This window comes from Electrophorus electricus, chromosome 5, assembly GCF_013358815.1.
Source record: "Electrophorus electricus isolate fEleEle1 chromosome 5, fEleEle1.pri, whole genome shotgun sequence".
In the NCBI taxonomy this organism is placed as follows: Eukaryota; Metazoa; Chordata; class Actinopteri; order Gymnotiformes; family Gymnotidae; genus Electrophorus; species Electrophorus electricus.
The window spans coordinates 9,493,209-9,520,389 of NC_049539.1; the positions used below are offsets into that span (position 1 = coordinate 9,493,209).

General features: G+C 41.9%; 4 protein-coding genes across 5 annotated transcripts in view; 1 reads left to right on the top strand and 3 right to left on the bottom strand.

The window, feature by feature from the left end:
- Positions 1-587: 587 nt before the first annotated feature.
- map7d2b (MAP7 domain containing 2b) lies at positions 588-11,314 on the bottom strand. The gene is given in 18 exon segments (XM_027004401.2): positions 588-1,522; positions 1,618-1,881; positions 1,983-2,166; positions 3,228-3,300; positions 3,400-3,450; positions 3,906-4,010; positions 4,129-4,309; positions 4,446-4,578; positions 4,721-4,859; positions 4,861-4,945; positions 5,080-5,207; positions 5,552-5,682; positions 5,793-5,873; positions 6,300-6,392; positions 7,779-7,869; positions 9,626-9,789; positions 10,028-10,096; positions 11,030-11,314. Coding segments are annotated over 17 exon segments (1,992 nt in total). The 5' UTR covers positions 11,058-11,314; the 3' UTR covers positions 588-1,522; positions 1,618-1,625.
- A 2,749-nt stretch (positions 11,315-14,063) lies between these two features.
- eif1axb (eukaryotic translation initiation factor 1A X-linked b) lies at positions 14,064-16,917 on the bottom strand. The gene is made up of 7 exons (XM_027004392.2): positions 16,757-16,917; positions 16,082-16,165; positions 15,870-15,973; positions 15,532-15,582; positions 15,209-15,290; positions 14,767-14,858; positions 14,064-14,614 (listed from the first exon to the last, which is right to left on the bottom strand). The coding sequence occupies exons 1-7, from the start codon at positions 16,770-16,772 to the stop codon at positions 14,609-14,611; spliced, it is 435 nt and encodes a 144-aa protein (XP_026860193.1). The 5' UTR covers positions 16,773-16,917; the 3' UTR covers positions 14,064-14,608.
- A 272-nt stretch (positions 16,918-17,189) lies between these two features.
- On the top strand, positions 17,190-20,253 carry si:dkey-226l10.6 (zinc finger protein 32). The gene is made up of 2 exons (XM_027004404.2): positions 17,190-17,804; positions 17,994-20,253. Exons 1-2 carry the CDS (start codon positions 17,514-17,516, stop codon positions 18,921-18,923), a joined length of 1,221 nt encoding a protein of 406 aa, XP_026860205.2. The 5' UTR covers positions 17,190-17,513; the 3' UTR covers positions 18,924-20,253.
- Positions 20,254-21,271: 1,018 nt separating this feature from the next.
- The window catches only part of rps6ka3b (ribosomal protein S6 kinase, polypeptide 3b), a 24,841-nt gene continuing 18,931 nt past the window's right edge, over positions 21,272-27,181 (bottom strand). For both annotated transcript variants that reach the window (XM_027004410.2, XM_035526087.1), the window contains 14 exons: positions 26,515-26,657; positions 26,318-26,388; positions 25,539-25,627; positions 25,331-25,395; positions 25,114-25,216; positions 24,783-24,904; positions 24,407-24,532; positions 24,215-24,304; positions 23,346-23,504; positions 22,827-22,988; positions 22,667-22,743; positions 22,445-22,562; positions 21,635-21,775; positions 21,272-21,482 (listed from right to left, as the gene is read on the bottom strand). In XM_027004410.2, coding sequence (XP_026860211.2) covers positions 21,360-21,482; positions 21,635-21,775; positions 22,445-22,562; positions 22,667-22,743; positions 22,827-22,988; positions 23,346-23,504; positions 24,215-24,304; positions 24,407-24,532; positions 24,783-24,904; positions 25,114-25,216; positions 25,331-25,395; positions 25,539-25,627; positions 26,318-26,388; positions 26,515-26,657 — 1,589 coding nt within the window. In that variant the 3' untranslated portion in view covers positions 21,272-21,359. The remainder of the gene's footprint in view (positions 21,483-21,634; positions 21,776-22,444; positions 22,563-22,666; positions 22,744-22,826; positions 22,989-23,345; positions 23,505-24,214; positions 24,305-24,406; positions 24,533-24,782; positions 24,905-25,113; positions 25,217-25,330; positions 25,396-25,538; positions 25,628-26,317; positions 26,389-26,514; positions 26,658-27,181) is intronic.

Genomic DNA, 27,181 nt, shown 5'->3' on the forward strand with positions numbered 1-27,181 from the left:
CTTTCATAAGATATGCTTTTTGTGTGTGTGAAAATAAACTTAATTGACAAACCAGTTGACAAGGGTGTGGCTAGATAATTTTATTGTTATTGTAATATTTCAGGTGTCTGCAGCTCCAGAGCATTTGATCCATGCACAATGTATCACCAGGAAGCAACTGGCTCATTTGAAAATGACAAATTTTAGCCTTTCCTTAATGTTTCTGATAATTGAGCTTAACCATTAACATTTGTCTAAACACCCATGAGAGAGAGAGAGAGAGAGAGAGAGAGAGAGAGAGAGAGAGAGAGAGAGAGAGAGAGAGAGAGATGTATAGAACAACCAGTCTTACATGGAATGTTATCCTTATTGGTCCATTACCATTCAAGTTCATCAGGAGTGTTATATGATGGCATCATACAGATAACTAAGACCACCACCAAACATATAACTGCTGAAGAACACCAGGAATCAAAATGACCGAGCTCACATGCAAAGATCACCAACACCCTGAGTGTACAAGATGATATAAACAGAGCCATTGTACAAGACAAGCATAAGCTAATAACTTAGCAGATAAGGAAGTTTTTCAGTCAGCTCAATTGCTGTACAGTTGTAGCATTGCTTTATTATTATGTTGAATTAAACGGGTAATTGTTTACATATTGTTTAAAATTTACAGATACTGGGGTTTGCCTGGTCTGCATAGTTTGCACTTTCTAGAGTGTGTGGTAGAGAGTGAACTACGTGATGGACACAGCAGGATAGCAAACACAAACCACTGAGTTTAAACCACTGAGCATGTTAGCAAGATAATGAAAATGTAACTTTCTTTTTTCTTTCTTTCCTATACAGCTATTATCAGATATCACATTTGCAACGTATTTGGAGTTCTATTGCTTTTCACAACATTTGAGGACATTTTAGTCTTGCAAAAAAAAAGCATCTGGTATCTTTTCTGATAACAGTTGCATGATATATAGATATCGAGCAGTTTATAACAATGCTTTGACTGCGAAGTGCAAGTTGTGGAGTGATGAACTCACTGTTGGCAAACCCCAGGTATATGACACGTTACACCAAATAGACTCTAAGCACAGCTACACATAGTTAATTTGCTGGTCATTTTGCCCCTCAGCAAATACACAAACAGCGCCCACTTGGAAATGAACCTCAAGTTTTGTACCACTCATTGAAACACTACAGTGTTGACGGGAATATAAAGACCCCTAGGACTGCAACATTACAGCGGCCTTCCCTGGCAATTACTACAGTGAAATATTTTTGGAATGCAATACCTATGAAGGAAAGCCAAAGCTTTATTCTACATGTAAGAGGGTCAGGGTTTTTAGTCAACCACATTCTGACATGGTTCTGTGCTTGTTTTCCGCTGTTCAGAGTCTTCAGGTTGCAGACAGGGTTCTGATGGAGAAGCTTGAAGGAGCTAAAACTGAGGCACAACAGACTGTCTTTTTTTTTTTTTAGGCCAACTTTAATCCATTCTTCAGCAAGAAAGCCCAGGACTGCTTCCTAAAACTGCATCCTTAAAAAAGAGGAAGAAACAGAAAAGTAGATTCAAACAATTTGATACACTGTAGGACACAGAGTTGGCAAAGGGTACCAGCTTGTCATGGTCACCTGGTGCACTAGATGCTAAGCTTGTCCATGGCTGGCCCAAGGCTCTGGATGAGGGCTGAGTCTGCAGCAGCGATACTGAAGCCTGGGATCAGGTTTTTGTTGCAGTCACCAAGTGCCGCGCCGACAGGGGCCTTGGGATATGGGGCATCACTGGTCAGATCTAGGAGACCACCTAAGGCCTGGCTGTTCCTCATGCTGTTCGGGGAGCCCTCATTAACAGGAGAGTATTCCTGGATGGAGATCAGCTCATCTCTGGAGACCGGACTGTTCAGATGTAGAGAACAGGAATGCCTTGGAGCCCCTAATGTTATGTTGAGCCAACTTTAATACTGGTGGATTTTGTAATCACAGTGTTGATGGCTTACCTAACATCCATGGATTGGACACCATCAGAAAGGTCATCTGCTGCTATGACCTTAGGTTCAAGTGGCAATGGGTTTATAATGGGTGAGTCAGTCGTGACAGATGCTGGGGACTCATAGTTCTTCACTTCAGCAAAGGTGGAGCTTTCAGAATCTCGCACGGGCAGGCTGTTAATCCGAACAACATCTGAAAGAATGACACTTTGTTACTTTTATAAGACCAGTAGAGATTTGTGTTAGGGGATCTTAGCCAAGTGTGCCACATCCTTGCTTGTGGAGTTTGGTTTTAGAGGTCATATACTAAGGCTAGTTGTGAAGATGCTATCAAAGATAGATTAAAGGGTTAGTCAGTTGTTGTGGAGAGCACAAACTAGATGAGAAAATGCACTATCAAGGTGGAATGGCTGAGGTGATTGGTGTTTTAGATACATGGAGGTCTGGGTAGATGTGTGGGTTGTTGTGTCTTGTCATTGTGTAATGTGGCACTGAGCATGCAGTAATGATGCCAGTGGGGGTAGGTGTGGCCTTAGTCACCGAGGAGGCCAGTATGAATCTGTGGTGTTGGAGGATGCTTGGTGGTGTATTAGGTAATATCCATGTGGAACTGGAGGCACTGAGTATGCATTATCAGTGATAGTATAGTCAATATGGATTTTATTGGTTAGGAAGTGACTGGCTGCATGGGGGGTAGCACAACTGGCCTTGGTATTGGCATAGGGTGTAAAGTCTATATAGAACTGGTGTTAATGAGCATGCACTGTCCGTGTCAGTGGGACTGGGTGAGGCCTTATTCACCAGGGAGGCCAATTTGGGTTTATATTTAGGGAAGCATGCCTTGATTTAAAAGTAAGCCTGGAAGGGGAATGTGGCTGGGATTCAACACCTTCTAGAGGTGTTGTGGACTTAATTCAGTGAAACACCAATGAAGGCTAGTGCCTACCAGTTGACCCCTGTGAAGAGCTTGCGATGTTGTGCTCACTGGTATGAAGTGAGTGGGATGGGCCCTGTGTGAAGCTCTAACAGTTTGGCATAGGAAATTTGACATCTTATCCTGTTCCATAATTACATTTATCCAGTAAACAAATGTGGTTACATCTCTAGGCATCGGAACCCACTGACGTCAGTTCTTAGATAAGTGCATTTGACCTTTATCATGATTAGGTTTAAGTTCTGCATTTTCCTACAAGGATGCAGAGTACCAACAATTGGGGTGGTAATGCCGGGGATAACAAAGACTTGAGGTCTCACCTTTAGGTCCCAAAAGAGATGCTGAGACCAAGTGAGTCACGGGGCAGCCGGCCTCGGTGTGCACCTCATATTTCTGTTCAAATGCAAATTATGCAACTTTGTTGTTATAGTCAGCAATGTCATGACCATTGCCTTTTCTGTGCACTTAAATGTGTGTGCGTGCAGATGTTACCTTGGGCTCTGTGTCAGTTTTCCTTGTCCTTTTCATGATCTCCTCAATGCGCTGTGGGAATAAGATGAGCTTTATAAAAGCATAATGATTACTGGAGATCTTAAAGAACTGCTATTGACAAAACTGCTGATTCAGAAAATCTCAGCCTTATCAAAAATTCTTGAAATACAAGTGACTTAGATGAAATATAATGATTGGTTGAAAAATATGATCATTTATTGCTGTTATAAGAAAACCTTATAAATCCATTCTGGTTATTAATTATTTTGCGTTTTGAAAAAGATTCTCCATGAACTGTGAAATCCTTTTATGACAAATGGAAAAATAAAAATGATCAAATATAACTTATAAAAGTTTCACTGGACGTTTACTGGCATAAGGTAGGAAAAAGGTATTTATTTATTCTCCTATAAAGTCAAAAGTTTGGAGATGCAAGGTTTTCTTATGGCAGTGACATACTGAATGTTTATGGTTTGGCTGTGAGCCAGCACTGTCAGGGGAAAGACCTTCTTCCTCTGCAGTCTCTCTTGCTCCTCCTGCAGTTTCAGCTGCTCCCTCTCCCTCTGCTTCCGCTCTGCTTCTCTCTGGACTCTCAGGAAGGCCTCCTCCCTCTGTCACATATCACGCCACACACTGAGATCTTGACTCCAATCAATGCAGATCACTGCAAAATTTGTATGTGCAAGTGGACGAGGCCTTGAAAGCATCTGACCAGCTACTGGTCCTGACCTCTCTATCCAGCTGCTCCTGGAGCTCCCTAAAACGCCTCTCCTTCTGCCGCCTGTCATCTGCCTCCTTCTTCCTACGCTCCTCCTCTTGCCTCTGCCGCTCCTCCTCAGCCTCACGGGCGGCCTGCTCCTGCCTTTCCCGCTCCTCCGCCTGTCTCCTCTGGAGCTCCTCGGCCCTGAGCCTACAACAGCCCAGAGACATTTGACACAAATGATGCGCGACGTCTCAAAGCTGCACGACATCACAAATGATGCACGACGTGTGTGGGCACGTGTGAAGTCAAGCCTGCATGAAGTATGTGAACAGGTGGTATTCACCTTTCCTCCTCCAGCCGCTGTTTCTCCTCCTGCTCCTTCTGAACTCTGGCTAGGCGACGTCTCTCAGCCAGCAGCCGGGAGGCCTCCTCAGCATCCGCGGTGCCAGCTTTACCTGTGGGGGTCACTGGGGACTCTGGTGATGGGACCAAGGAGTGCAGTAAGCATCGGAAATGCATTTAGCTAAATAACAAATTAATGCATTTTTAAAAAAACCCACATGATCTGGCACCACCATGTGGTTTTTACTGGCTAGAGGCGTTCCATCTGGCCCTTACCTCCATTATAGCCAAGTTCTTTGCTTACAGATTTGGGGATTTTCTCTGTCTTTGAGGTCTTCCGCTCCAGAGTGCTGTAGGCTTTATTCTCGCCACCTTTCTCTTCTCCATCCCACCTCCTGTTGTTGTCTGCACTGGGGGGTGGTGGCTCTGTGTCTCATGGGGGATGTGGGGTACTGCCCCGGGGAGCAGGGAGACTGGATACGACTCTTACATGACTTAGACCTTTAGCATCACACAGAACAATGAGGAAGTCAATTATGCTGACCAAACATGTACTCCTGCCAAAAGCAGCCAGTCTGTATTTCTTGGTTACATCAAACACTGTAATAAGAAAAAGTATGAGTAGATGTTGTGACCTTTTTGGTGTGCTTTGGTTCTTGCGAGCAGTGGAACTCTTGGTGGGTGTGATAATAGCTTCGGTTCTCTTCACGGTGGAGTCGATAAAGACATGAGTGAATCCTCTCTCTCCACCTGCCTTCTCTGTCTGCACTCAAAAACAGAAAAGATTCAGAAATGTGAAATATGCATACTGGCCTGTGCGTGCATGGGCCCACTTGCAAAACTGTGGAAATGCAAAATGGATGTGTAGAGATTAGAGTGTGCAGTTGCTAGGAGACCAGCTTCTCTGTGGTCAAGTCCCACCATGCTGACCATGGAATACAACTGCAGTAGCCCCAATATGAAAACCGGTTTGGTGAAATATCATAGAATATGTTATGTTATGAAAACAAGCTCTGTAAAATAACAATAAATACAAAGGTCTTAGCCATGCTATGAAAACCTGCTCCATAAAATAACCTTTGCTATGGTGTGATTAGCTGCCCTGACCTGGGGTGTCTCGGGGGCTGGGTTGGCTCTTAGACTCTCATCAAGTTGACCGCTGGATGCTGTGCTAGTCTTCGCACGCTCAGCCTGCCCACTGGAGGCCTTGTAGGGGGACTTGTGGAGACTAGGGGAGCCTAAGGAGAGCAAATACAAGACACTAAAGGGTCATGATACCAAGGAAGGAGGGTAGGGATGTACACTGAGGTAATGGATAAAGTTTAATAGTGAATATGATGTCACTTGCCTCTCTCTGCAGTGTGGCTGAGGGCTGCAGAGAGGCTCTTGATCAGGTCAGAGTCAGGAGAATCGGACAGAATCATAAAGTCTGGCATTGTAGAGAAAGGTATCATGGAAAGTGTAAGGAAATATAAAGCAATCAGATGAAATTGAGCCGATATTGCCAGCTCTGTGTGTCTCAAACTAATGAGACAGATAAATCTTTACACCAGTTAGAGCCTACTGACATTATCCAGGTCTATTAGGCTTAACTGGGTAGAAATAAGAGGTGAGTCCCTGTAAAAAAAAAAACAAGCGAACATGCAAAATCAAAAGACAGATGTAGTATTCACACCAAAGAAAGCCTAGTAGACACCACAGCCCTTAGGGAGGAAAAGAACATGATACCACATCACATCACACAAAGACTATGTGATCGATATGATTGATATGCATGCACACACACATATCGCAATCACTGCTTGACTGCATGAACATAGGTGGTGAGAAGGGTGGTGAAGCAGAAGCTCAGTACCGGTCTGGGATTGGCTGGCAGGAGTGAGAGCAGCAGGGTCATTGGTTAGGACAGCGGAAGTAGCAGGAGAAGGCGGGGCAATCTTGGGATCGCCTGTGAGCAGGTGATGCAGAGCAGAGAGGATAGGTTTGTGAGTTCACATGCCTCAGCTTTGCCATGATCACTCACTTACACACGCACACACCCGAATCAGATCACACTTAAAATGCAATAATAAAAAACTAAATTAAACATGACACAAAAGAAAAACAATCCAATATCTGTTTTGAAGATCACACAAAGCTTCATGAAACACTGATACACCCTGTCAGCAAAAGGGTGGAGATAGTGAGCTTTCTGATGAATAGCTACTGCTTTGGTGTTCGGGTAGCAAATTGCATTTTCCAAAGGAAGGCTAGATGGTTAGATGATCTGTTTCAGGAAAAAAAAAACTCTGGTAGCCTGAATCATAGCATGCCAGTCATGCTGATGATAAGATCGGGTTTTCTGAAAGCTTAAAAGAAGCTTTGCTGGAAACTGCCACAGCCTGACACTGGACCAGTGACTGTCTCTTCATACATTTTGCGCATATACAAGTAAAAATACACTATTTGCTGATGTTCCATCTGCCAGTGGCAGCTCATTTACTGGCCCATGCTGGTGGAGGGCCTTCCCTCTCTAGGACATTGTAAATAATTAATGTCGTTATGAATGCACCGTGGCGTCTGGGTGGTGCTCCTGTGCCTCTCTCCCTGTTAGCCATCTTGGCATGGAAAAACACGCAGGTCAATTTATCTGAGTCTCCGATCAGGATATGCTACTACAGCCAATTGCTCTGAACAGAAAAGTCTATTAAGCCAGCACTGAGAGGATAAGGGTGATTTCAGCCGGGGCTGACGGTGACAGTGCAAAAGCTGTTTTCCTGTGCAATCAATAAAAAGGGGGGTGGGGGGGGGGGGGTGGTTATGAGCGGAAAGACACCAGAGTTTATGTTATTTATTCTGTAGCTGAAACTGCTCTGGAGTTGCCCGGCCTGCAGAACCAGGGATGGGTCCCAGCCTCTGCTGCTAATCAATGCCTGTCAGCCCTAACCTTGAGCATAGAGAGGTGTTTGGGATGAAAGGGAGGGGTGAGGGAGGGCCCGCACTGTTCCACAGAGAGAAAGGACATCAACAACTGCCTGACACCACCCACTATCTGCCCGAGCCGTGCTGCTGCGTGCAAACCAGCTTCTGCTGTCGCAGCCCGAACCCGCAGAGTCCTGCCTGGCTCAGCCCTGCCTCTGCCCTCCAGATTTTATAACAGAAGTGCTCCCCTGCAATGCAGCCTCCACGCCCTGCTCTTCTTCTCTGTTTATCCTCATACTCTTCGCTCATACTCAGCTATGCCAGCACAGGTCCAGTTCTAGCATGCCCCCCTCCCCCTACCATCCCCCTACCATCCCCCTACCATCCCCCACTCCGCCCTACCCAAGCCCACCCCATGGACAGACGGACTCACCTTCGGAGGCTCCCCAGGTCCAGCGCTTGGGCCTCTGCTCCAGCTGTGGGCTGCGTTCTACTGAGCGACGCATCAATGCCTCCAGCCGTTCCTGCTCATTGCGTTCCAGAACAGGGAAGAAAAGATTCTCTCTCACCGAGCTGTCGCTACGGCGGCGGGTGGATGGTGACAAGGCTGGCTGCTCCATGCCGACCGCCTCTTCGGCTCACACACGCACGCGCGCTCACACCCTCTTGCCGCTTGCTGCTTGCTGACAAACAACAATGGCCTTGCCTACCGATTCCGTGTCTGTATGTCTCGCTTCCTTGCTCTGTTGCACTTACTCTCTCGCTCTCTCTCTCTCTTGCTTGCTCGCTCTCTCTCTCTCGCTCTCCCCCTCCCCCTCCCTCCCTCCCCCCCCCTCCCCCACCCCCACCCCTTCTCTCGGGTAGCAGAGACTGTCTAAATGAGCACCCAGCCAGACAGAGATCGCCAGTGCATAACTCCGCCCCCAACCCCCCCCCCCCCCCCCCCCCCCCCCCCCCCCCCCCCCCCCCCCCCCCCCCCCCACAGCAGCCAGCTGCAAACACTCTCATGAACACACTGTAGCTATGGTAATGATGTAGGTCGCCTAAGTGATATCAGGAAACCACTCTGTATCTTGTGCGCTCTTCTCTCTCTCTCTCTGTCCCTGTCTCTTTTCCCTGTTCTTCACTGCCTGTCTCTCTCTCCCAGCCAATACAGTTATTTTCCCTCCTTCATTTGCTAAATAAATAATAAATACATAAAATAAATACATTCTGACAGTGGGATTAAGTCTTAAGACACCCAGGGAGCACAAATTCTAACAAGACAACGACACAAGCACAAATCCTAATAGGAGAATGTACTTCAACATGACTAAATATAATATAAGAAGCAGCATTTGATTTCACCACCTATATTTGATTCAAAACAATTCTAAGGCAGTGACGATAAGTAAGGGAAACACTGCATGAATAATAACTGCATGTACATATCTTCTTTTTTGACTTCAGACAAATGTGTTTTGTTTTTTTTTTGTAAATAAATATCATTCCTGATCATGTATGTCTACAAGCAGCCTCTGTTGCAGATTTATACTGATGACACTACAGAGGAGGCAGGATCAATTCTAAGTGGCACAGTGGCCATGAACAGAGACATCCAAGGTAAGGCTAGACTCTTACGACACAGCACTAAAAACCCAGCCTGGCCCAAGGACATTTCCCCAGAGCAATCCACCAGCAGGAAATACTGCGCCAGTCCTTGGACAGACAAAACCTGCAGTTTCCCTCTCTTCTCTGAGCAGCAAATACAGAGGCGCTAGATGACCTGAATCAGCACAGTTCAAAGTAAAGCCATTTTATATATCATGGTTACATTTGCCTTATTCAGGTGGAGTTTGTCTGTGGTAACTGTGATTCATACATGTGTCAGCGAGCAACGGATATCGGGAATAATGAGGTCATTCTGCCATAAACAGAGATTGACCAATCCTTAAATGGGGGATGGCTATCCAATGGCATGTTTTCAATCAATAAACACAATGAATTACATCTTACAGCCTCATGAGAATCCATACATACATGTGGAAAAATTCATGTGAGAGATAATAACAAAAGTTCATGCTAATGACCAAAAAATATATTAAATGGTATACCGTATGACCTATAACCCATTGATGACATTAACGAGTTTTAAAAACAGTACTAAGAGAAGTCTGACACATGAATATGGGGTAGGTAGAACTAGAGTAAAGATGGTGTGGAGTACTGAAGAGGTCTAGTGAAGAGGGATGAGGAGAGGCCAATCCTGAGGCCACAAGAACATTGGCGCTGCTCACCAACCTTCTCTTCCTCCACACGTCTCCTCCTTTTCTCCTCCACAGCCACTCGGCGCTGCTCCTCCCGCTGGCGCTGTGCCTCCAGACGCCTCCCTCGCTCCTCCATTGAGCGTTCATACTGGCGCTGGGCCCGCTGTTCCTTCTCCCAGACCTCCTGCACCCGAGACTCTGCAATCCCACAGGAATGGGTGGGCGAATGTGGGTGAATATAATGACCAACTGTATGGGAAGACTGACTGCAGTAATGTTTTTTGGAGCCAGTACAAGTATTATACTCTGCAATATAGATTTCAGTCTATTGACCAGAGTAATAGGGAATAAATTGTGGTAAATGTGAAATAAGCTCGAGAAATTTCATTACTGTTATGAAGTGCACTAGAGTCTTCCCAAGATTTTTCAAGCCTACCTTGAACCTTCTCTCTCTCTTCTCTCCTTTTTTTGGCTAATATCACTTTGTCTTTTTTTGAAGTGTCATCTTTACAGGGGATATATACATAGAACTGTGTTAAAATACATGCACATGAACAGAGAGAACACACCCATTTAGAACATATTTCAGCATACACGCACATCCTTTTAGTTGCATTACATTTCTAAATGGAAATTTATGCAAATAGATGCACATTTAGACATACCCAGGAGAAAACAGAATGCATTAACACTACAGTGTGTTTTTGTTGTTGTTGTTGTTGTGGTGGTGATGGTGTCACTGGGTATCAAAGCTACAACAGATGCATTAGAAATTAACCTTCTTTAGAGATATTTGGTGCAAAAAAAAAAAAACACGAAAAAACAAACTAACTAAAAAATAAATAAATAAATAAAAACACCTCTCCTATCTTGTGTGGGCATCACATCTATCCTGAGAGGACATTAATTATTTAACAAATTCAAGAAAATATCATTCCAAATAATTTTTATTAGATGCATAGCTAATTAAGAACAATGATTTCAATGGAATTATAAAATAAAAAATGAACTGATTTTAGAGTATAATCGTGAGTCGTTTGCTCATCCTGGCATCCTTTCACCTTCTCCCATTTTACTAAGGCTTCTTGTTCCTTTTTCTAATGTTTGAAATGTTCGTTATTTATTGGCGCATTTCTTTTGCAATCGACATATTCTCCGTGTTTGAATAACCGTTCAAACAGCTTTGTTTTTTATACGCAATATTTAAATATTTGAATAAAGCTTCTGTTTTCCTATACTTCTATTACAACACTCATATTTTACAGGTTCGCCTAATTCACCGGTGCATTGTTACTTTCGCATATCTCAAAGTAGTCTGCCTGTTTCCATGCCAACTGTTTGAGGCAGCTTATCTTTGCTGAATGAATAAAGCAGTCAGATATAGAAAGCCTGCATATAGACTGTCCACTTTGAAATAACGGAATTCTTAGTAGCTTACTTGATGGGTTCTCCACGACTGTGGCCATATCCAGTTATTCCTCCGATAGATTATAGATACACAAAAAAACAGCACTACATCGCGGCCCTCTCGTGACTACCATATGATGGTTACATGACAAAATGACGTGCACTGATAAATAAAATTAATAACGTCTTTTCTCTTGCTTCTCGATCGTAGGAATTCAATTACCGATCTGTTTATGGCGAACGCAACATGTAAAGCCCTCAAGCTTCTAGCAATAAATTACTGCACCCCAATTGTGTGAATTCCAGGAGCACGTAAGCAGTGCACCCACGGCTGCTGCATTACATCATGCACATAACTCTATATATGGTAGGCATCACAGCTGCATATGGAGAGCTGATTTCTCAGACGCTCCCCATAGACACTCAGTTCAGATTGTCATTTTATTTATTTTTTTTACCTTCAAAATAATGTGGCTGTGACTGTCACATCATAACCACGTCTAATGAAACACTACATTTCCTGTGGTGGAAATATGCGGCAGGATACTTTAGGATGGCCAGGTCTACAAAACACCAATGCACAAAATGTCAGAAACAGAACACTCATGAATCTTTCACAAGGATTATTCCTGTCAAAAGGGTTAGAGACAGGCATATTCACAATTTTTGATTGAAGTGTTTATTTTTTTTTTTAAAAAACAGCCAGCATTAATAATGTCATTCTTCCTGCTTCTCTCGCGCACCGTGGAACGGATCCCCCCCAACAGAAACCAGTGATACCGCGCTGCGCAGGATCTATGACTCACTTAATCCACTGGTCAAACAGGAATATTACTTTCATCTCCACAGCGTCGAGTTAAACCTTCCTCTTATCCCAATCTCCGCGAGTCTGTATTAACGGCTGAATGTATACGAGGCACAATGACGGTTCTCCAAAGTTGTTGGATGAGACAGAAACGTGCAGTGACTACATGCAGTCAAGCATTAAAGAATATACCAAAAAATTTCCACACAACAATTAAGCATCCTCAAAAGAGCTTGTTTGGTCCTATCAAACAAAATTATTCCATGCACCGGGCTATTACAAAAAACAAAGGATTAAACTATCAGACCTCCATAAGATTTGTGAAAAAGGCAAGAATTTAAACACAATAAATATATATTATAAACTAAAAATAAATTTATTTGTGCATGCATGCATCATGTCAAATATGCATAACAAACAAAACTGTAATAAATTTAGAAGTGGCATAAATCAGACAGCACTCCCCCAGAACTGATAGACATTTGAGTCCCCTGTGGTAAATACATTTATTATGCATAAAAAACTTGTCACCTCAGTATTTGAGTAATTATCGACACCTTCTGAAACCTAAGCCAGGCATCAAATTATTTTTTCAGTATTTGAGTAATCATCAACACCTTCTGAAATCTATGCCAGTTACCAAATTATTTTTTCAAAATTTTAATCTTTCCTTAACCGAACACATTCCCTCAGTGGAAGATGTTCCAAAACAATACAGCTAAACAGAACTTTCAATAACCTACTTGAGTAAAAAGGCATTTGAAGTAAACGCACTATAGTGCAGCAAGCTGCTACAGCTATTTTTATAGTAACAATTCAAAAGAGCAATATAGCTGAAAAAGATAACAATTAATCACATACTGATGAATCATATTATCCAAAATACTGAAGGCAAAAATGTTGGAGAAATGACAACTCAACCCAAGCCCACGTACTAAAGTTGCTTTCCATCACAGTCCGATTTTTATTAAGAAAAAAAATCAAAGGGTCTTCATAGGAGGAAAAGGACAATGTAATTTCAGCTCAGCCATCTTGAAAAACCAACTTTACCTCACAATCATTATTCTCTTGTACATTTAGAGAGAAAAGAAATGTAAAAAAAACCCAAACAATTTCAATACAAAAATATTCTGGCCTTAATTTTATTTCTAATTCTAGCTTTGAGATTTCGAAGTGGAGAGAACATCTGACGTTATTCTATATTTTTAGCTGCTCATTTCGCACACTCCTGCAACATATGAACATGTCAGCATGAACTGGACATGCACCAATATAACTCACAACTCATTTCACTATAGTATCAGGAAAAAACTGCCAACATAGTCTGAATGTGCATTTACATTTACGGCATTTAGCAGACGCTCTTATCCACAAAAGTGGATAACAAAAGTGCTTTGTCATTCACACATAGAATACATCCTATTACAGTAGGTTAGAATCAATCATACCAATAAACTAGAATACTGTAGAATACAGGGATGAATACTGACGCCTAGAAGTGCAAAATACAGAAGGTCTATCTTAAACAATAAGTGCTATAAACAATAAGTGCTAGAGTTGGTTAAACAACACAAACAATACCCTACAATAAGTACTAAATTAGTCAGTCAATATGGGAGCAGTGTCAGTTGTCCGTTAAAATTCTGCAAATAGATGGGTCTTCAGTCTGCGTTTGAAGACTGCAAGGGACTCTGCTGTCCAGACAGCAAGTGGGAGTTCATTCCACCATCTTGGAGCCAGGAGAGAAAATAGTCTCGATGCTTGTCGTCCATGAGACCTGAAGCAAGGCATTTCAAGCCGAGCGGTATAGATCGGGCTTTGGCCGTTGACCTCATGTATGAAGGGGCTGGTCCATTTTTGGCTTTGTAGGCAAGTATCAAGGTTTTAAATCTGATGCATGCAGCTACAGGGAGCCAATGAAGGGAGCGTAGCAGTGGACTAATACACTGTACTAATGCAATGCTCTCATGACCTGAAGGACTTCACAAAATGATTTTACGTACTTCTATTAAAAGCTTTTTTCAGCTGATAAACTTTACCGTGTAAAATTTGTGTGACAGTTATTAGTAGTGCTTCATATTTTGTTATATGCAGCTATTTGAGTTGTGATGTAGAGCTTCAATAAGTTAGCCTTGGAACAGAAAGTAACGTTTCATTGTTCAAGTAACACGTCAGGCTTTGGATTTAGCATCCATATAAGCAATGAAGAAAATGACATTGGTGTATCCCTAGGACAAACATAAGTGCAATAGGTCAGCAATATAAAACTGTTCATTTTTTATTTAAACAAGACCTCAAATTAGATTACTCCTCAACATGACAAACAGAGGGAAACAAGAATTTATGAATATCTTAATTGGCTGGTACACTAACTGCTTTTGAATGCATTAGCCTATTTCATATGAGAATTAACAAAAAGATTTAAAAAAATATAGAAAACGACAGTGGCATGTCAGAGCAATGAGCTGTTTTCAAAAAACACTTCTTTCTCAACCTCAGAGCTTTTGAATATTACAAGAATACAGACTGCAAACCAAACATTAAATTGTTCCATTTTTATAGCGAATCCGGAGATTCTATACTTGTAACTAAATTCCACTTCATGTGAAATTAATATAAATACCTTAAAATATAAGAAAATTGACTGAATCTAAGGGTGCAGTCATGTAATTAGTGACAGCACTAACTCTTAGCCACCTCAGAAGTAAGGAGAGTCAACTCCACTGGGGACATGGAAATTCTGTCTATGCAGGTCCAGAACAGTCTCTCTCCACTTTCCTCCTTAGCAGCAGCAGCAGCTCCAGATTAGATCTAAATACAGGGCAGAGAAGATGCATGAGAACAGAAAACAGAAAACCATTTCATGTTTATTATATGTTTTTGTTATGGGGAAAAAAGGTACTTCAATTTCAGGTGTTTAAGTGGACAGATTTCTCAAAATCTGAATCTGGGTTTGCACTTACATCATCAATGTCCTCGTCATCGTCACCAATGTCATCAAACTGAATCTCGTCATCGTCACCAGGTCCAAAGGTGTCTGTCTCATTGATTTTGGCTGTGAACAATAATACCTCGTAAGCAACAGCGCAATAAATTTCTAACATGCTAGATCATACTACTTATTGCAGGGTATTATTTATTGTACTGATGCTGACTATTACTTATTGTTGTCTGAGATAGAGCTTATGTATTTTCAACTTCTAGGCATCAGCACTGATCCCTGTATTTCAACAGCATTTCTAGTTCATTGGTATCTTGGACTAACCTAGTGTACTGGTTAGGATATATGCTATGAGTAAATGACAAAGCATTTTTGTAAATCGCTGTGGATTAGAGTGTCTGTCGAATGCCGTAAAATGTAAATGTTAATGTTAAAATGAAATGTACAACAAGAACTATACACACCATGCTCTGGAAGCTCTCCATAAGCTTTCAGGCTCCGAGCCTCATCAGCATTGTACTTTAAAATAACATCTGCCTTGTTGTCCTGTTATTCAGGGGTAAAAGACAATTTTTATTTATGGAAAAAAAAAAAAAATAAATACAATTTTTGGTGCCGGTGGCAATTTTGCTTTTTGTTTCAGTGATTGCATATGCACTTGCTGAATACTCCCAGAAATCATGAAAATGATAATCTATGTGATTATGGTATTCCGTGGCAATCAAATTTCGAGTCTGGTAAATTTAAACAGCTCTGTGTGTTCCTGCTGTACATCTTTGATACACACCTGATAATCCCTCAGTCCTATGAGTATAATGTCTGACGTGTTAATCCAGACCTGCAGAGAGGGAGGGATGAAAAGGAAAACAAACAGAATAATATGAAGTGACAACCATACAACGGTTAAGATGACAAACTCTTAGTTTAATGTCATTTTTAGAAAACAACTCAGTAGTTGAATTAAGCACCTGTGATTTCAGATTAATTGGCTCATGACCACCAATTCACCCACTCATTTGAACCAATCCGCATGACACAGTACAAATAGACGAACAGGCCACTTGACAATATGCTGACATAATGCTGAACAAGCAGAGCCAGCTAAGCAGATGACGTGAACAGTACCTTTTTCCGGAGTTTTCCTCGGATGTGACAAAGCCGTTTGATGCCATCAAAGCACATAGCCTCCAGCCTTCCATTCCCCAGCATCTTTATTACCTGTGCATATTCTGCAAAGCATACTTAGGTTAGTCAAACTGAAAATTTAAATGCACTGGTGGTGCATCCAAGCCAATCACAAAAAAAAAATATATATAAGTTTGAATTATGTGACCTACCTTGACCATCTTCTTTAAACACCAGCTCCCTCTTCTCGGATTCATTCTCATTCTTACCACGTCGCCTATTCTTTCCTCCTTTACCTGAAGACAGAGCAAATACAAAAGTTATTAAAAGATTTAGAGCAGTTAATACTCTCCGTTGTATTATCCGCTCAGAAACCGACTGACACCTATGTCGATATTTATACTTTAGCTAGTCAGCTATCTATTAGCGAACAGCCGGACATATTCCCTAATATCATATTTTATATCATGTTTAGTAGTACTGATCGTCAGAAGTGCATATCAGGCCGGTAAGAGTCTATGTAGCTAACTGGCTGTGCAGTTGGCGAATATGGAATCCATACGCAAATCCTCGTTAGTTACCCAAGCTACGTTTCTTTGTAGTAGCACTACCAGCTACATCCAGAGATAATACCATGTACGTTAGCTAGCTATATATGACGATGTACTGAGAATCGCATTAAATGCACACCAAGTCCGACAGCCTGCTAACCTAGCTAAAAATATCTCATAAACACATCGGCAGGCAGCTAGCGAGATAGTAACAACAGATCCTGATTATGTAGATCGAAGCTAATGTTAGTTAGTTAGCTAACCGTAGCTAGCTTGTTTGCTAGCTAAATCAAAAGTTTGCTTTTTTAACATTGCAACTTTTGAAAATGACTTTACCCTTGTTTTTTGGCATATTATATAAACCGGTCTGTTAACTTTCGTAACACGTCCAGGAGTGCTTAGGCTTTTAAATCTTGAGATAACAAATTGACTTGTACACAGTAGTACTGATCGCCAGCTACAATCCACCCAAGCAAAAACCTCGCTGAACGTAATGCAAAATACGCATGTGCATGGTATTACATTCAAAACGACCTGAACTTTATTGACATTGATAGTTTTATGGTTCTGTCAGGATCAGTTATACATGGAAATATCAATTGATTGGTTTTAAATGTTATTTAAATGAATTTTACTTATCTCTGTGTGTTTCTAAGTAGTTCACAACATATCCAATTTTATACAAAATGTTCGGGTCCAAAAAGTGTCCTCCTTGCCAGTAGGCGGCGACAATAATGCAAGTGGTGTCATGCAAATCAGACAGCGTTCAGTGAGGTAGGTAGAAATCAACATCACTCAGAGCAAGTCCTTAAAAACATGTAAAAATATAGTTATATGAATATTTAGAGGCATGTGAAGAGACTATGCGAGCAAATTAGGTAACCCCTCGAAAAGCCAGATAATCACCGAAGGATAAAAGTTGAAGTTACCAATATCTATCAGTAAATGTTTTCTTTGTAAAGCTAACAGGCTACATTGCTAGCTTTTAGCTACCTTTGCTAACAAGTTTTTAATCGTGCATTAATGGTGAGCTGAAGTTAGCCTCTTAGCATCCTAATTTAAACAAAGAAGAGAAAAAAATCCCGTTGTTATTATGATACACAAATGTGTGATTACTGGCTGCCCTAACAGTTCGGACACGATAATTCATTATATTTTACCCGAAGAGCCGAATAGACGAAGATTATGGCTACAGTTTATTGAGCGAAGTAAACATGGCGGAGAAAGCGTTCCTATTTCATGCAGAGTGTGTGGCGACCATTTCTCCGAAGAGAGCTTCACACAAGTGGATCTGGGTTTTACCACGCAGCTTATATTAAACGTTGATGCAGTTCCTTCGATTTATCCGGGGGATCGTATATCAAAAGATGGAAATGAAGCACTGGTGAGTTTAGTAACATTTACAGTCGATTAAGGAAATGGTATGTGCACTTTTGCTTTTATAATAAAGATATGCATTCCCAAAAAACCCATATTAGATCACTTTAACCTCTTCAGTATTTTAGAAATTTTACAACTACATGCCTAGGAATGTGTTTTATTTAGTATCACTGTATCTCTTTCCTTGTGGCAGGTGGCAGAGGAAGATAATAATGTGGAGGAGACTTGCAATATTACAATAAGTGGCACAGTCTCTTTAGCGTGTGTCAAGGAAGAGCCTACAGAATGTGAGGTGACCCCCATCAGGAAGCTCTTAGAAGAGAGCAAATCCGTATCATATCATTTCCTGCATGTCAAGCAAGAAAAAAATGAGTGCACCCTCTCTCCAGAAACCTGCATACAGGGAAGTGATCAGCCTCAGATCATTCAAAGTGAAGGTATCAAAAGTGAGATTGGCTGTAGTGACTTGGACATAGAATCTAAAGATGACAAAGAAAAACCCTTCAGCTGCTCGCACTGTGGTGAAAAGTTCCGTAATAAAGGTGTTCTCATGCAGCATGAAAGCAATCACATCAAGGAAGGAAAGATCCGTACTTACCACTGTTCCCAATGTGGGAAGAGCTTTGCACTCCGAGCTTTTCTGAAAGCTCACCAGAAGCTCCATGAGAATGTGGAGTCCACTTTAATGCACAGCTGCACACTCTGTCCTCGTAGATTCCGCTATAAGGGCTCACTAGCGGCCCATATGAGACATCACACGTCCCAGGTGACATATAACTGCCCAGTCTGTGAGGAAGCCTATCAGCTCAAGGCAGCACTTTGTCAACACATTAGAACGTCCCACTCCGGAAGCAGACTGCAGTGCCGCATCTGTGATAAAGGTTTCTTAAGACTTGAAGCCTTTTTAAAACACACAGACAGGCATGTGGTAGTAACCCCATACTACTGCAGCACTTGCAAAGTGTATCAGCTCACAGAGCGTGGGTATCTGTGCCACAAGCGAATACACGAGCAGAAGCAGCTCCTGATGCTGAGCGCTCAGAAGGGCCCTGCCTTTGCAGTGGACAGCCAAGCTAATGCAGAGGAAAAAGCTCCAGCAGAAGTGCTGGAACCCAGCACCTGAGTCTGGGGAGGCACCAGTGGACATGGAAGACAATGGAGGCACAAGCTAACAGGAAGGGGAACCACAGCTGTCACTCAGTGCAGAGTTATTACTTGAGTTTGAGGAATCTGGGAAAGAAGCTCATTGTTCCAGATGTAGATTTCTCAGTGGCCTCATATGAGATGTGTCTTTCTGATACCAGTGAAGACTGTGTTATTGGGGACTGAGAAAGGCCATTTAGCCTATCTGAGACAAGACTCAAGCGCTTAATGGCCGATTTAGAATTAGTGACTTACCTATGGATTAACTAATACACATAATTGAGGAAATGTATTCAAGTTGTCTTTAATTTGTGATTTTCTAGTTTACTGTATTTGAAAAGTAATATGTGCAACAATCATATGGTATATAATAGTATGAGTTGCATATATTTCTAGATTAGTAGTTAAATGGTGATTTTTAAAAACTTACTAGCTCTAACCTTGTTATTGTCATTGCTTTGAAGATTCTTGTACAAAATGGTTTTATTTTGGAGTAGTAACCCCTTTTAAAGTGTAATTGCTTGCACAACTACTAAAAGTACAAACTGGAAGCTTTACTATAATAAGTCCACCTGGTAAGATGCATTAAAAAGGCTTAAATTAAGTAGATATTGTTCTTTACCACAGAATGCCATGATTTATATTGGCATTATTACTGTAACCTCTAGAAACAATAACTGATGTAAGAGTAGCATTTTATACTTTCAGCCTGCAAATTTTGTTCTTAGACGTAATATACATTGGTCTTTAGTACTTCTAAGTACTGTAAGTTTTTTTGTATAATGTGAGAATACAGTTTAATGCTAAAATATCAATCACAATATTCCTCATAAAAATGTAAAACTTTACTACACTTAAAAAGAGATCAGTATAGCAGCTTGCCAGACACAGAAAGCAGCAGTAACATTTTCCAGCACTGTTCCAATTTAAAGAGACAAAAGATTATTGAGAAATCAAAAACATTTTCATCTTAAACTTGAGTAAAATAACAAAACAGACCTCTCAGAATTGAGGGGGGGGGGGGGCACCTTCAAACATGCTTACATATGTTGAGTGGACACACTATCTTACCATGTGCTAAAATAATTTAAAGCAACTATCCCATGCATTTATAAAAATAAACTGAATGCCAGGAGTCGTCCTTCAAACCCACATAACATTTCCTCTGAGGAGCTGACTTCATAGCTCTAATTTCACAAACTGGGGGGGGGGGGTGTTAAAAAAAGAATATTGTGTGCTTTTCTTACTTTTTTTAAAAAAATTTTTTATGCTGCATTGCTTTTTATAAACCTGAGTTCTCTGGGTATTTACATTTCTGTGCTGTCTAGTATGTGTGGCGCGCTGCTGGTTCTTTGTGCTCCAAACCTCTTTCACACGGTTGGTCTGCAAAGCTGAGCTTGTAAGGCTAGGCCAAACCTGTCTTGGGTGATGAATGCACATGCAGCAGGGCTTTCATTTATCACATCCCAGTCTCATGTGTCCCACTCACTACCCCAGAGGTGTCTAGTTCAATTTCAGAAAATAAAAGTCCTCTCAAAGATTTTGTTCCAAATATCTCGCTTTGCAAATTAACTCAAGACAGTAGCCAGTATTAATTAGGGGGTGGGGAAATACTATTAAGTAATGCAAATTTATGGCATGACTTTTTGAAAATGAATTTATACACCTCTTTGCCACAAATTAATGTTTTAACCTTATTAAACTTTTCCCTCACCTCTATTCATAGGGCGTACTCTTCTTAAGACCACTGTATTATAGGCCCCATGGACGCCTCCGTGATGTCAGCCAGCCAATGGAAAAAAAGAGAAGTGCAGTGATGGACACGAATTTCAAAGCCTTAGAAAATGCTAAGGCCAGTGCTCCAAGGGCTGGGACAATAAACATCTAGTATCACACTTATGAACCCAGACAAGTTCAGTTTGAAACTACTGATTTGGCGAGGCTTCTTTCAGAAGTGGAAAGTTCATATTTTAGGTATCTGATGGCATTTCTTAATACAACTGTTTTCTTACAACTCACAGTCTTAATACAATAATGTCTTGCTCTATCAGCATTATAAAAAGATATGCTAGTACAGTATTTTACAAGTTTATATGCATTTATGATAGTGTCTTGTTTCCCAAAAGATATTCCACAGAATGTTCGAGATGCTTTGCTTGTGCCAAGTCCTGAGACACCAGTGATCGTACAAGCAAAATATGTTGTTGGTCTTCTTATAATAAGCAGACTAGGAAGAATTGGATTGTCCACCAGGGGTCAGTTGAGTCCGTGCTTAGCATATGAGCCCTGGACACAGCTGGGCTGGAGAGGCAAGCTCCGGTAAAGGGCAGGCGAATGGGTGAGTGGGCAGTTGAGTGGCTGGGCACAAAGCCGCCACCTGGCGCCACATCAGTGGTTGGAAGTGGAGGGCAGCGGCTCAGAGAGCTGTGGAGGTCAGTTTCTTTACTCCCCGGCGCTGAGCAAGAGTGGAGCAGCCTACAGGTTCCAGCACAGGGGGGACATTCCTGTTCAGGGCCAAGTATGTAGCAGCCATGGCACCCTGCAGGTGGAGAGAGATGGTGTCACACAAGGCTAAGGGTCACTTCACTTTTAGATTTTTTTTAAGCACGTGAAGATGATATTCTGTATACCAAAAATGCTGAGGGGGCTTGCAAGCGAAATTAAAAATTAACAGGGTGGACAGCACAATACCTTAACGAGATGAGGAGCATCGTGTCTGTTGAGCTGGTATTTGGGAAGCTGTTCTTTGTGAATGATCCAGGGATGCCTTAGCACTTGTGCTGCTGTTAATCTCTGATGAGGATCTACATGCAACATTTTCGATACCAGGTCCTGTGGGTGATATTAACATACATTAAAAGTGCCATTAGCAGCAAGTTCTCAGCTGCTGCATTTTAGATTAACTGCAGTTGAACACAAATTTAACAGGTTCAGGTTCAGCAACCTTGCTCTGAAAATTAATGTCATAATCTGCAATTTGCCTAAAAAGAATAGTTTAGTTAAAATACATTTTTACACATTTCCCCCCTTACTCCATATGGTGATAAGCAAGGCTATGAGACTAACAAGGAAGAGCTTGCTTCCACCAACAGCTCCGTGCAAACTGCATACTACCAATTGGCAGTGCATGCTGAATTCATGACATACATTGCCTCAAACCATGACAAATTGTTGAGGAATCTCAAATAGACATGTTTTTGACAATGTGACATGCTGTTATAAAATGCACAAAAATAAAATCACCTAACATGAAGTAGGAGCCATCTTGAAGCTGGAATTTTGTCCATACTTAGAATTTTGGCCATACATAGTAAACCGTATGTCACACAGTGTCAGAAATTCACACAAGGCTATTTGGGATTACTTCTTTGATAAAAGATTGTTTTGTATTGTTAACACATCTACTGATATCATGTGTCCCTGAAAATATTTTTGGAAGCTTTATTTTTTATTTTATAAATAATTTTGCTAGAAAAGGTTTTTAAATAACAGCAGAGCCACCTTGGCCTCAGATGAGACAGAGTTCCAGTATCCCCCTGTAAGCGAAAATTTCCCACTGCCAATCCTAGCCAAGATCTCTTCCGGTGTGTCTTCAGGGCCATTGGCGAACGGAGTGAACCTGTAAAATAGCTCATTGTCAGCTGAACGCCATTCAACATTTCCAAACTTAAAACAGTAGCACCAGAGTTTAATTGGTTCTTAATGCCACACTTCTGGTTTTACCCTGTGAGCATTGTGTATAGAAGGACACCTAGGCTCCAGATATCACAAGCAGCATCATAACCCTGCTTCTTCAGCACCTGAAGAGTAAAATAATACCTCTTAGTTTGACAGCTAACACCTGCAAAAGCCTGACTTGAATATGAGGGCCAGTAATGTGTACCTCTGGGGCCACAAAGTTGGCAGTGTAGCAAGGGGTCATCAACAGGCCATTCTCTGCCCTCAGCTGTTTGGCAAACCCAAAGTCACAGATCCGGATGGACTCTGGGTTGCCTGACTCATCTACATAGAGAATGTTACTGGGCTTCAAATCTCTATGGACCACCTGAGGAGTAGAACATGGAGCAGGAATGTGACATAAGGTGATAAATATTTAGGGTTCTCAAACACATTTTATTAGGTTGTCATTACGGGTGTGTTAACGGGACAAAAGGCCCAAAGTGAGTATCACTATGAACTGGTCTTAATCACATTTCAGACTCACTACTGTGTTAGAGGTTAGCTGGTTCTCGTGACTTGCTTCTTTTAAACAGGTAACGGCTCTGACATCAGAACTCAGTATTTCCACATTCCACCATGTTCAAATGCTCCAGGTGCAGTACATGCATTTCTGTACATAATGCTCCTGTAGGTAAAGTCCTTTGCAATACTGGGGTGTATGTATGTATGTATACATGTATACCCCTTGTCCATGCAGATACTCCACAGTCTTTGTGATGGTGTAGAGGACAGAGCTGGCCTCCCGTTCTGAGAAGAACTTCTGTCTGAGGATCTTATCCAGCAGTTCCCCTCCCTTCAGGAGCTCGGTCACCAGGTAGACTGAGCGGCCATCATCATATACCTGCATATTGCATCACGCACAGACAAAAAAAAGAAAAGAAAAAAAAAAAAAAAAACGAAAGGGAGAAGAGTTTGAAAACCTTTTCTTAACACACTTGGTCCCGTTATACTGTCTCCAACGCTGTTCCATCCAGGGATACATACATGCTCTGAATCAGAATGCTGGAGGTGTATCTAGGCCATTACATTTGCTTAGCAATGGTAATAACTCTTCCATCCTACGATTCATCATCTGTATCTCTGCTTACCTATATTGTTTATTTGGGAAATGTGCATTAATAAAACCTGTAATGTAAACCAGAATGCAGCTCATCTGAACATGACCTTGAGGGTACACAAGCAACAATAAAATGCAAATCACAATTATCTTATCCTTTGCTAAAGTACAGAACTCTGTTACACAATGCTTAACATGAATCAAAATTTATATAAATGCTAATTAATTAATATATTTGGATGTACATGTTCTACAAGGACAACAATTGCTGGAGCAAATTATAGGATATTTTTGCTCCACAAATTCTTTTTGCACAAGAATCCCGTCTGGGGGGACCCACGTCATCTTATTATAAAGCATATAGCATCGACTCTCTAATAATGTAATTGTATTTACAGGAAAGATAAACACAGAATGCTTTCTAGAATCTTTTACATGAGAGGACGTATTGGTTTTTTTCTCCCCCTCTTAGGCCTGATGGTGAAAACTCTTACATCTTTTAAGGTGATGATGTTGGGATGCTGGCCATAGCGCAGAAGGATTTCCACCTCCTCTGTTGGGTCTCTCTTGGCTTTGTTGATGATCTGGTTGTGGAGTGCAATGTGTAAATGGTTACTATATTCGAATGAAAAAAGAAAACAACTACAGTCAGTGCATTTATTTGTGTTGCTCAGGGAAACAGTCACCTTGACAGCATACTCCATGGCAGTGCTTTTGTGAATGCAGCGCTTGCAGATGGAGTAGGAGCCGATACCGATATCCTCCCTCACCTCATACGAGTCTCCGAACTGAGTGGTGTTTCTGTGGAGCTGCTGTATTGGACAAAAAATGGACAGTAAACGGGGTGTGAGAGTCATCTGCACAGCCACTGTCTGCTCTGTTTGTACAGAGCCTCTCACAAGAGATAATGGAGCTAAGCACAGGGTCAGGCTACAAAAGCTCAGTGAGAAAATGGAGAAGGTAGTGATGGCAATATAAACTTCCTGAGACAAAACAAGGAAAAGCTGAAGACTCAAAAAGGGGAGCCTGTTGTATAGTGTGTGGGTGTGTGCGTGTGTATACCTGAACTATGGTGCTCATGTTGCTCTGCAGTGGCTGAGTCTCCTCCTCTGAGCTGATGGCCACAAAGCTGAAACCTCTGAAGAGCTGATGGGCATTGGCACTAGGGGGCACACCTGGTGAATCTAAACACACACCAGCACATCCCAGTGAGCTCTAAATTAAACATCCTGTTTGACAACATAAGTATCTTAGTTTATGAGTAATTAAGTTAATGTGATCTGTTCTGTTATCCATTTGTCTAAAGTAAAATGTTAAGAGCTCCCTGTTTGCCATGTCAGACCTAGTGGAAAAAGATACTTTTAAAGGATAAGTGGTTGCTCAGTTGTAGAACCTTTGGGAGTTTTAGCTGTGAATTCTGGGTCAAAGTAGAACGTGTCGTCCGGTCTCCCAGAGGCCGGTTTGAAGGGAGGGTGAATCTCTCTTCTAAATAATTTCTTGTGACAAAGAAGAGATGATACACATTAAATTCAACTTGCAGTGGTGGCATTACTTGACAAGTTACTCCAATCTTATGGATCAATTATATGCACACACACTCATACACTTACATTCCAGTCAATGGAAGCATAAAATTGGTGTCTCTTTATTTCCTCAACCCCATCTGGACCTGCACCTGCACAAACAATATTTGACGGTTTCAGCCACAGTGTAACACAGATGTTAACATTTAATATGTGCAAGTTAACATTTAATAACGGAATCATGGAGAGTATGCCCATTGGTCTAAGCGTGCGATGTACGTGCTGTTCTGCTTACCCAGCCTGTTGGAGGGGTTGCGTTTGAACAGGTTGCGGAGAAGGCTCTGTGCCTCTGAGCTGAGGAATGGAGGCATGCCCAGCTTGGCTCTACAGATGGTGAGAGGTCAGGCCAGAGTACAGCAGGGGCAGGGCGAGAAGAGAAAGATTTTAAGAAAGTCACTTATTACCTCCTGTTGCTCAGAATGAGTCAATAAGAGCATGCAGAGGAATCAATAAGACGGAACAGATCAAGTGACCTCCTGCCAACCCAGTCAGTTGCACTTCTTTTGTTAAAAAAATATAGATCAGTGACAACAATAAAAAACAAAAAACCCCAAAAGCATTCTGCACCCAGAGGAAGTGCTGGTCTCTAGTGCTCTAGTGTGGAGCAGAGAGCTCCTGCATTACAATGCTAGGCAGCCCGGTGCTTATGAGTCTAACCACAGCTCTCCTCTCCCCATGCTGCATCAACCCCTCTACTGGGGCACTCATCAGCATTTACCCTACAGAATGTCAGCAGTTACTGTACAGAAAGTATTACTCACTGTGAGCTTATTCTAGCTATCACAGGAGCTAAATCGGGCGCTTGGACTGGCTTTAAGCATGTTGCAGGTGTAAGTGTAGGTCACTCGCAGGTTGAGCTGAACCGTGGCCACATCCCTCCATTACTGCAAGGCTTACTGGTCCACAACAGGCTTTCAGTTGGTTTCTGAAGCCCAGTCGCTTAAACTTAGTGATTTGAATGCAATACAGGCCAAAACTTCCCTTTGGCAGTGAAGACAGAGCCTCAGAACTCACTTCAGAATCATGGTCATGGTTTCCTTGCGGTCCTTGCCTTGGAAGGGCAGTGTGCCGGTTAACATTTCATACTGGAGACAGAGAAGCAAAGCAATGGCTTGTGAAGAGCACACTGAAAGCCTGCAGGGTTTCTAGAGCCAGCGGAACAAAGGGTCTACAAAAACGGAAGAGCCAGGCCAGGAAGCCGCACCCCTTACCATTAGCACGCCGTATGACCACCAGTCAGCACTGTGGGTGTGTCCCCTGCGGTTGACCACTTCAGGAGCCATATACTCCACCGTCCCACAAAAAGAGTAGGCTTTGTTCTCATGATCGATCGACTCTTTACTGAGTCCAAAGTCTAAAAATCACAGTACAGGTAGGAAAAAACCTTGATTTATGCTTGTTGGTTTTCATTTACATGTCTTCACAGGATATATTACCTTAGAAAACATACTGGGACTCTCTCTAACTGCAGATAATATGAACTTTTTTTTTTTTTTTAACTAAAGTTTGTTGGTTAGAATTTCCTACTCATTAACAAAGGAGTGGATGACTATACAACCTTATATTATCAGAACTTGGTGGAGAGCCTTCAACAACACATTAACAAAGTTATAAAGCCCAAAGGTTGACCTACGAGGAATTATGCAGTGAAAACAAGGTGCTGTTGGATTCCTATCATCCTACTGTTTTTGGTATGACAATATGTTGAATTACAGTTGCACCATAAGTCCAGGTTTTAAGACTCTTAAGTGAGGTCATGAAAGCAGCTGTGTGCCAGCCCATAGCTGCAGGGTCGCCTGCAACGCGGCAGGCATCCAGCAGAGCGGCGCCAAGTGGGCCCAGGGCCATGCCCCCAGGAGTGCAGGTGCAGAGGGCAGA

Bases quoted from the DNA above. Each gene is read 5' to 3' on its own strand.
- eif1axb (XM_027004392.2), bottom strand. The intron at 15,974-16,081 runs GTAGGTCACATA...TATGCTTTGCAG, and splicing joins GTTTAAAGAAGATGGTCAAG to AATATGCACAGGTAATAAAG. The intron at 15,583-15,869 runs GTACTGTTCACG...CCCTCTCTGCAG, and splicing joins GAGGAAAACTCCGGAAAAAG to GTCTGGATTAACACGTCAGA.
- si:dkey-226l10.6 (XM_027004404.2), top strand. From the start codon at position 17,514: ATGATACACAAATGTGTGATTACTGGCTGCCCTAACAGTTCGGACACG. The intron at 17,805-17,993 runs GTGAGTTTAGTA...TCCTTGTGGCAG, and splicing joins AAGATGGAAATGAAGCACTG to GTGGCAGAGGAAGATAATAA.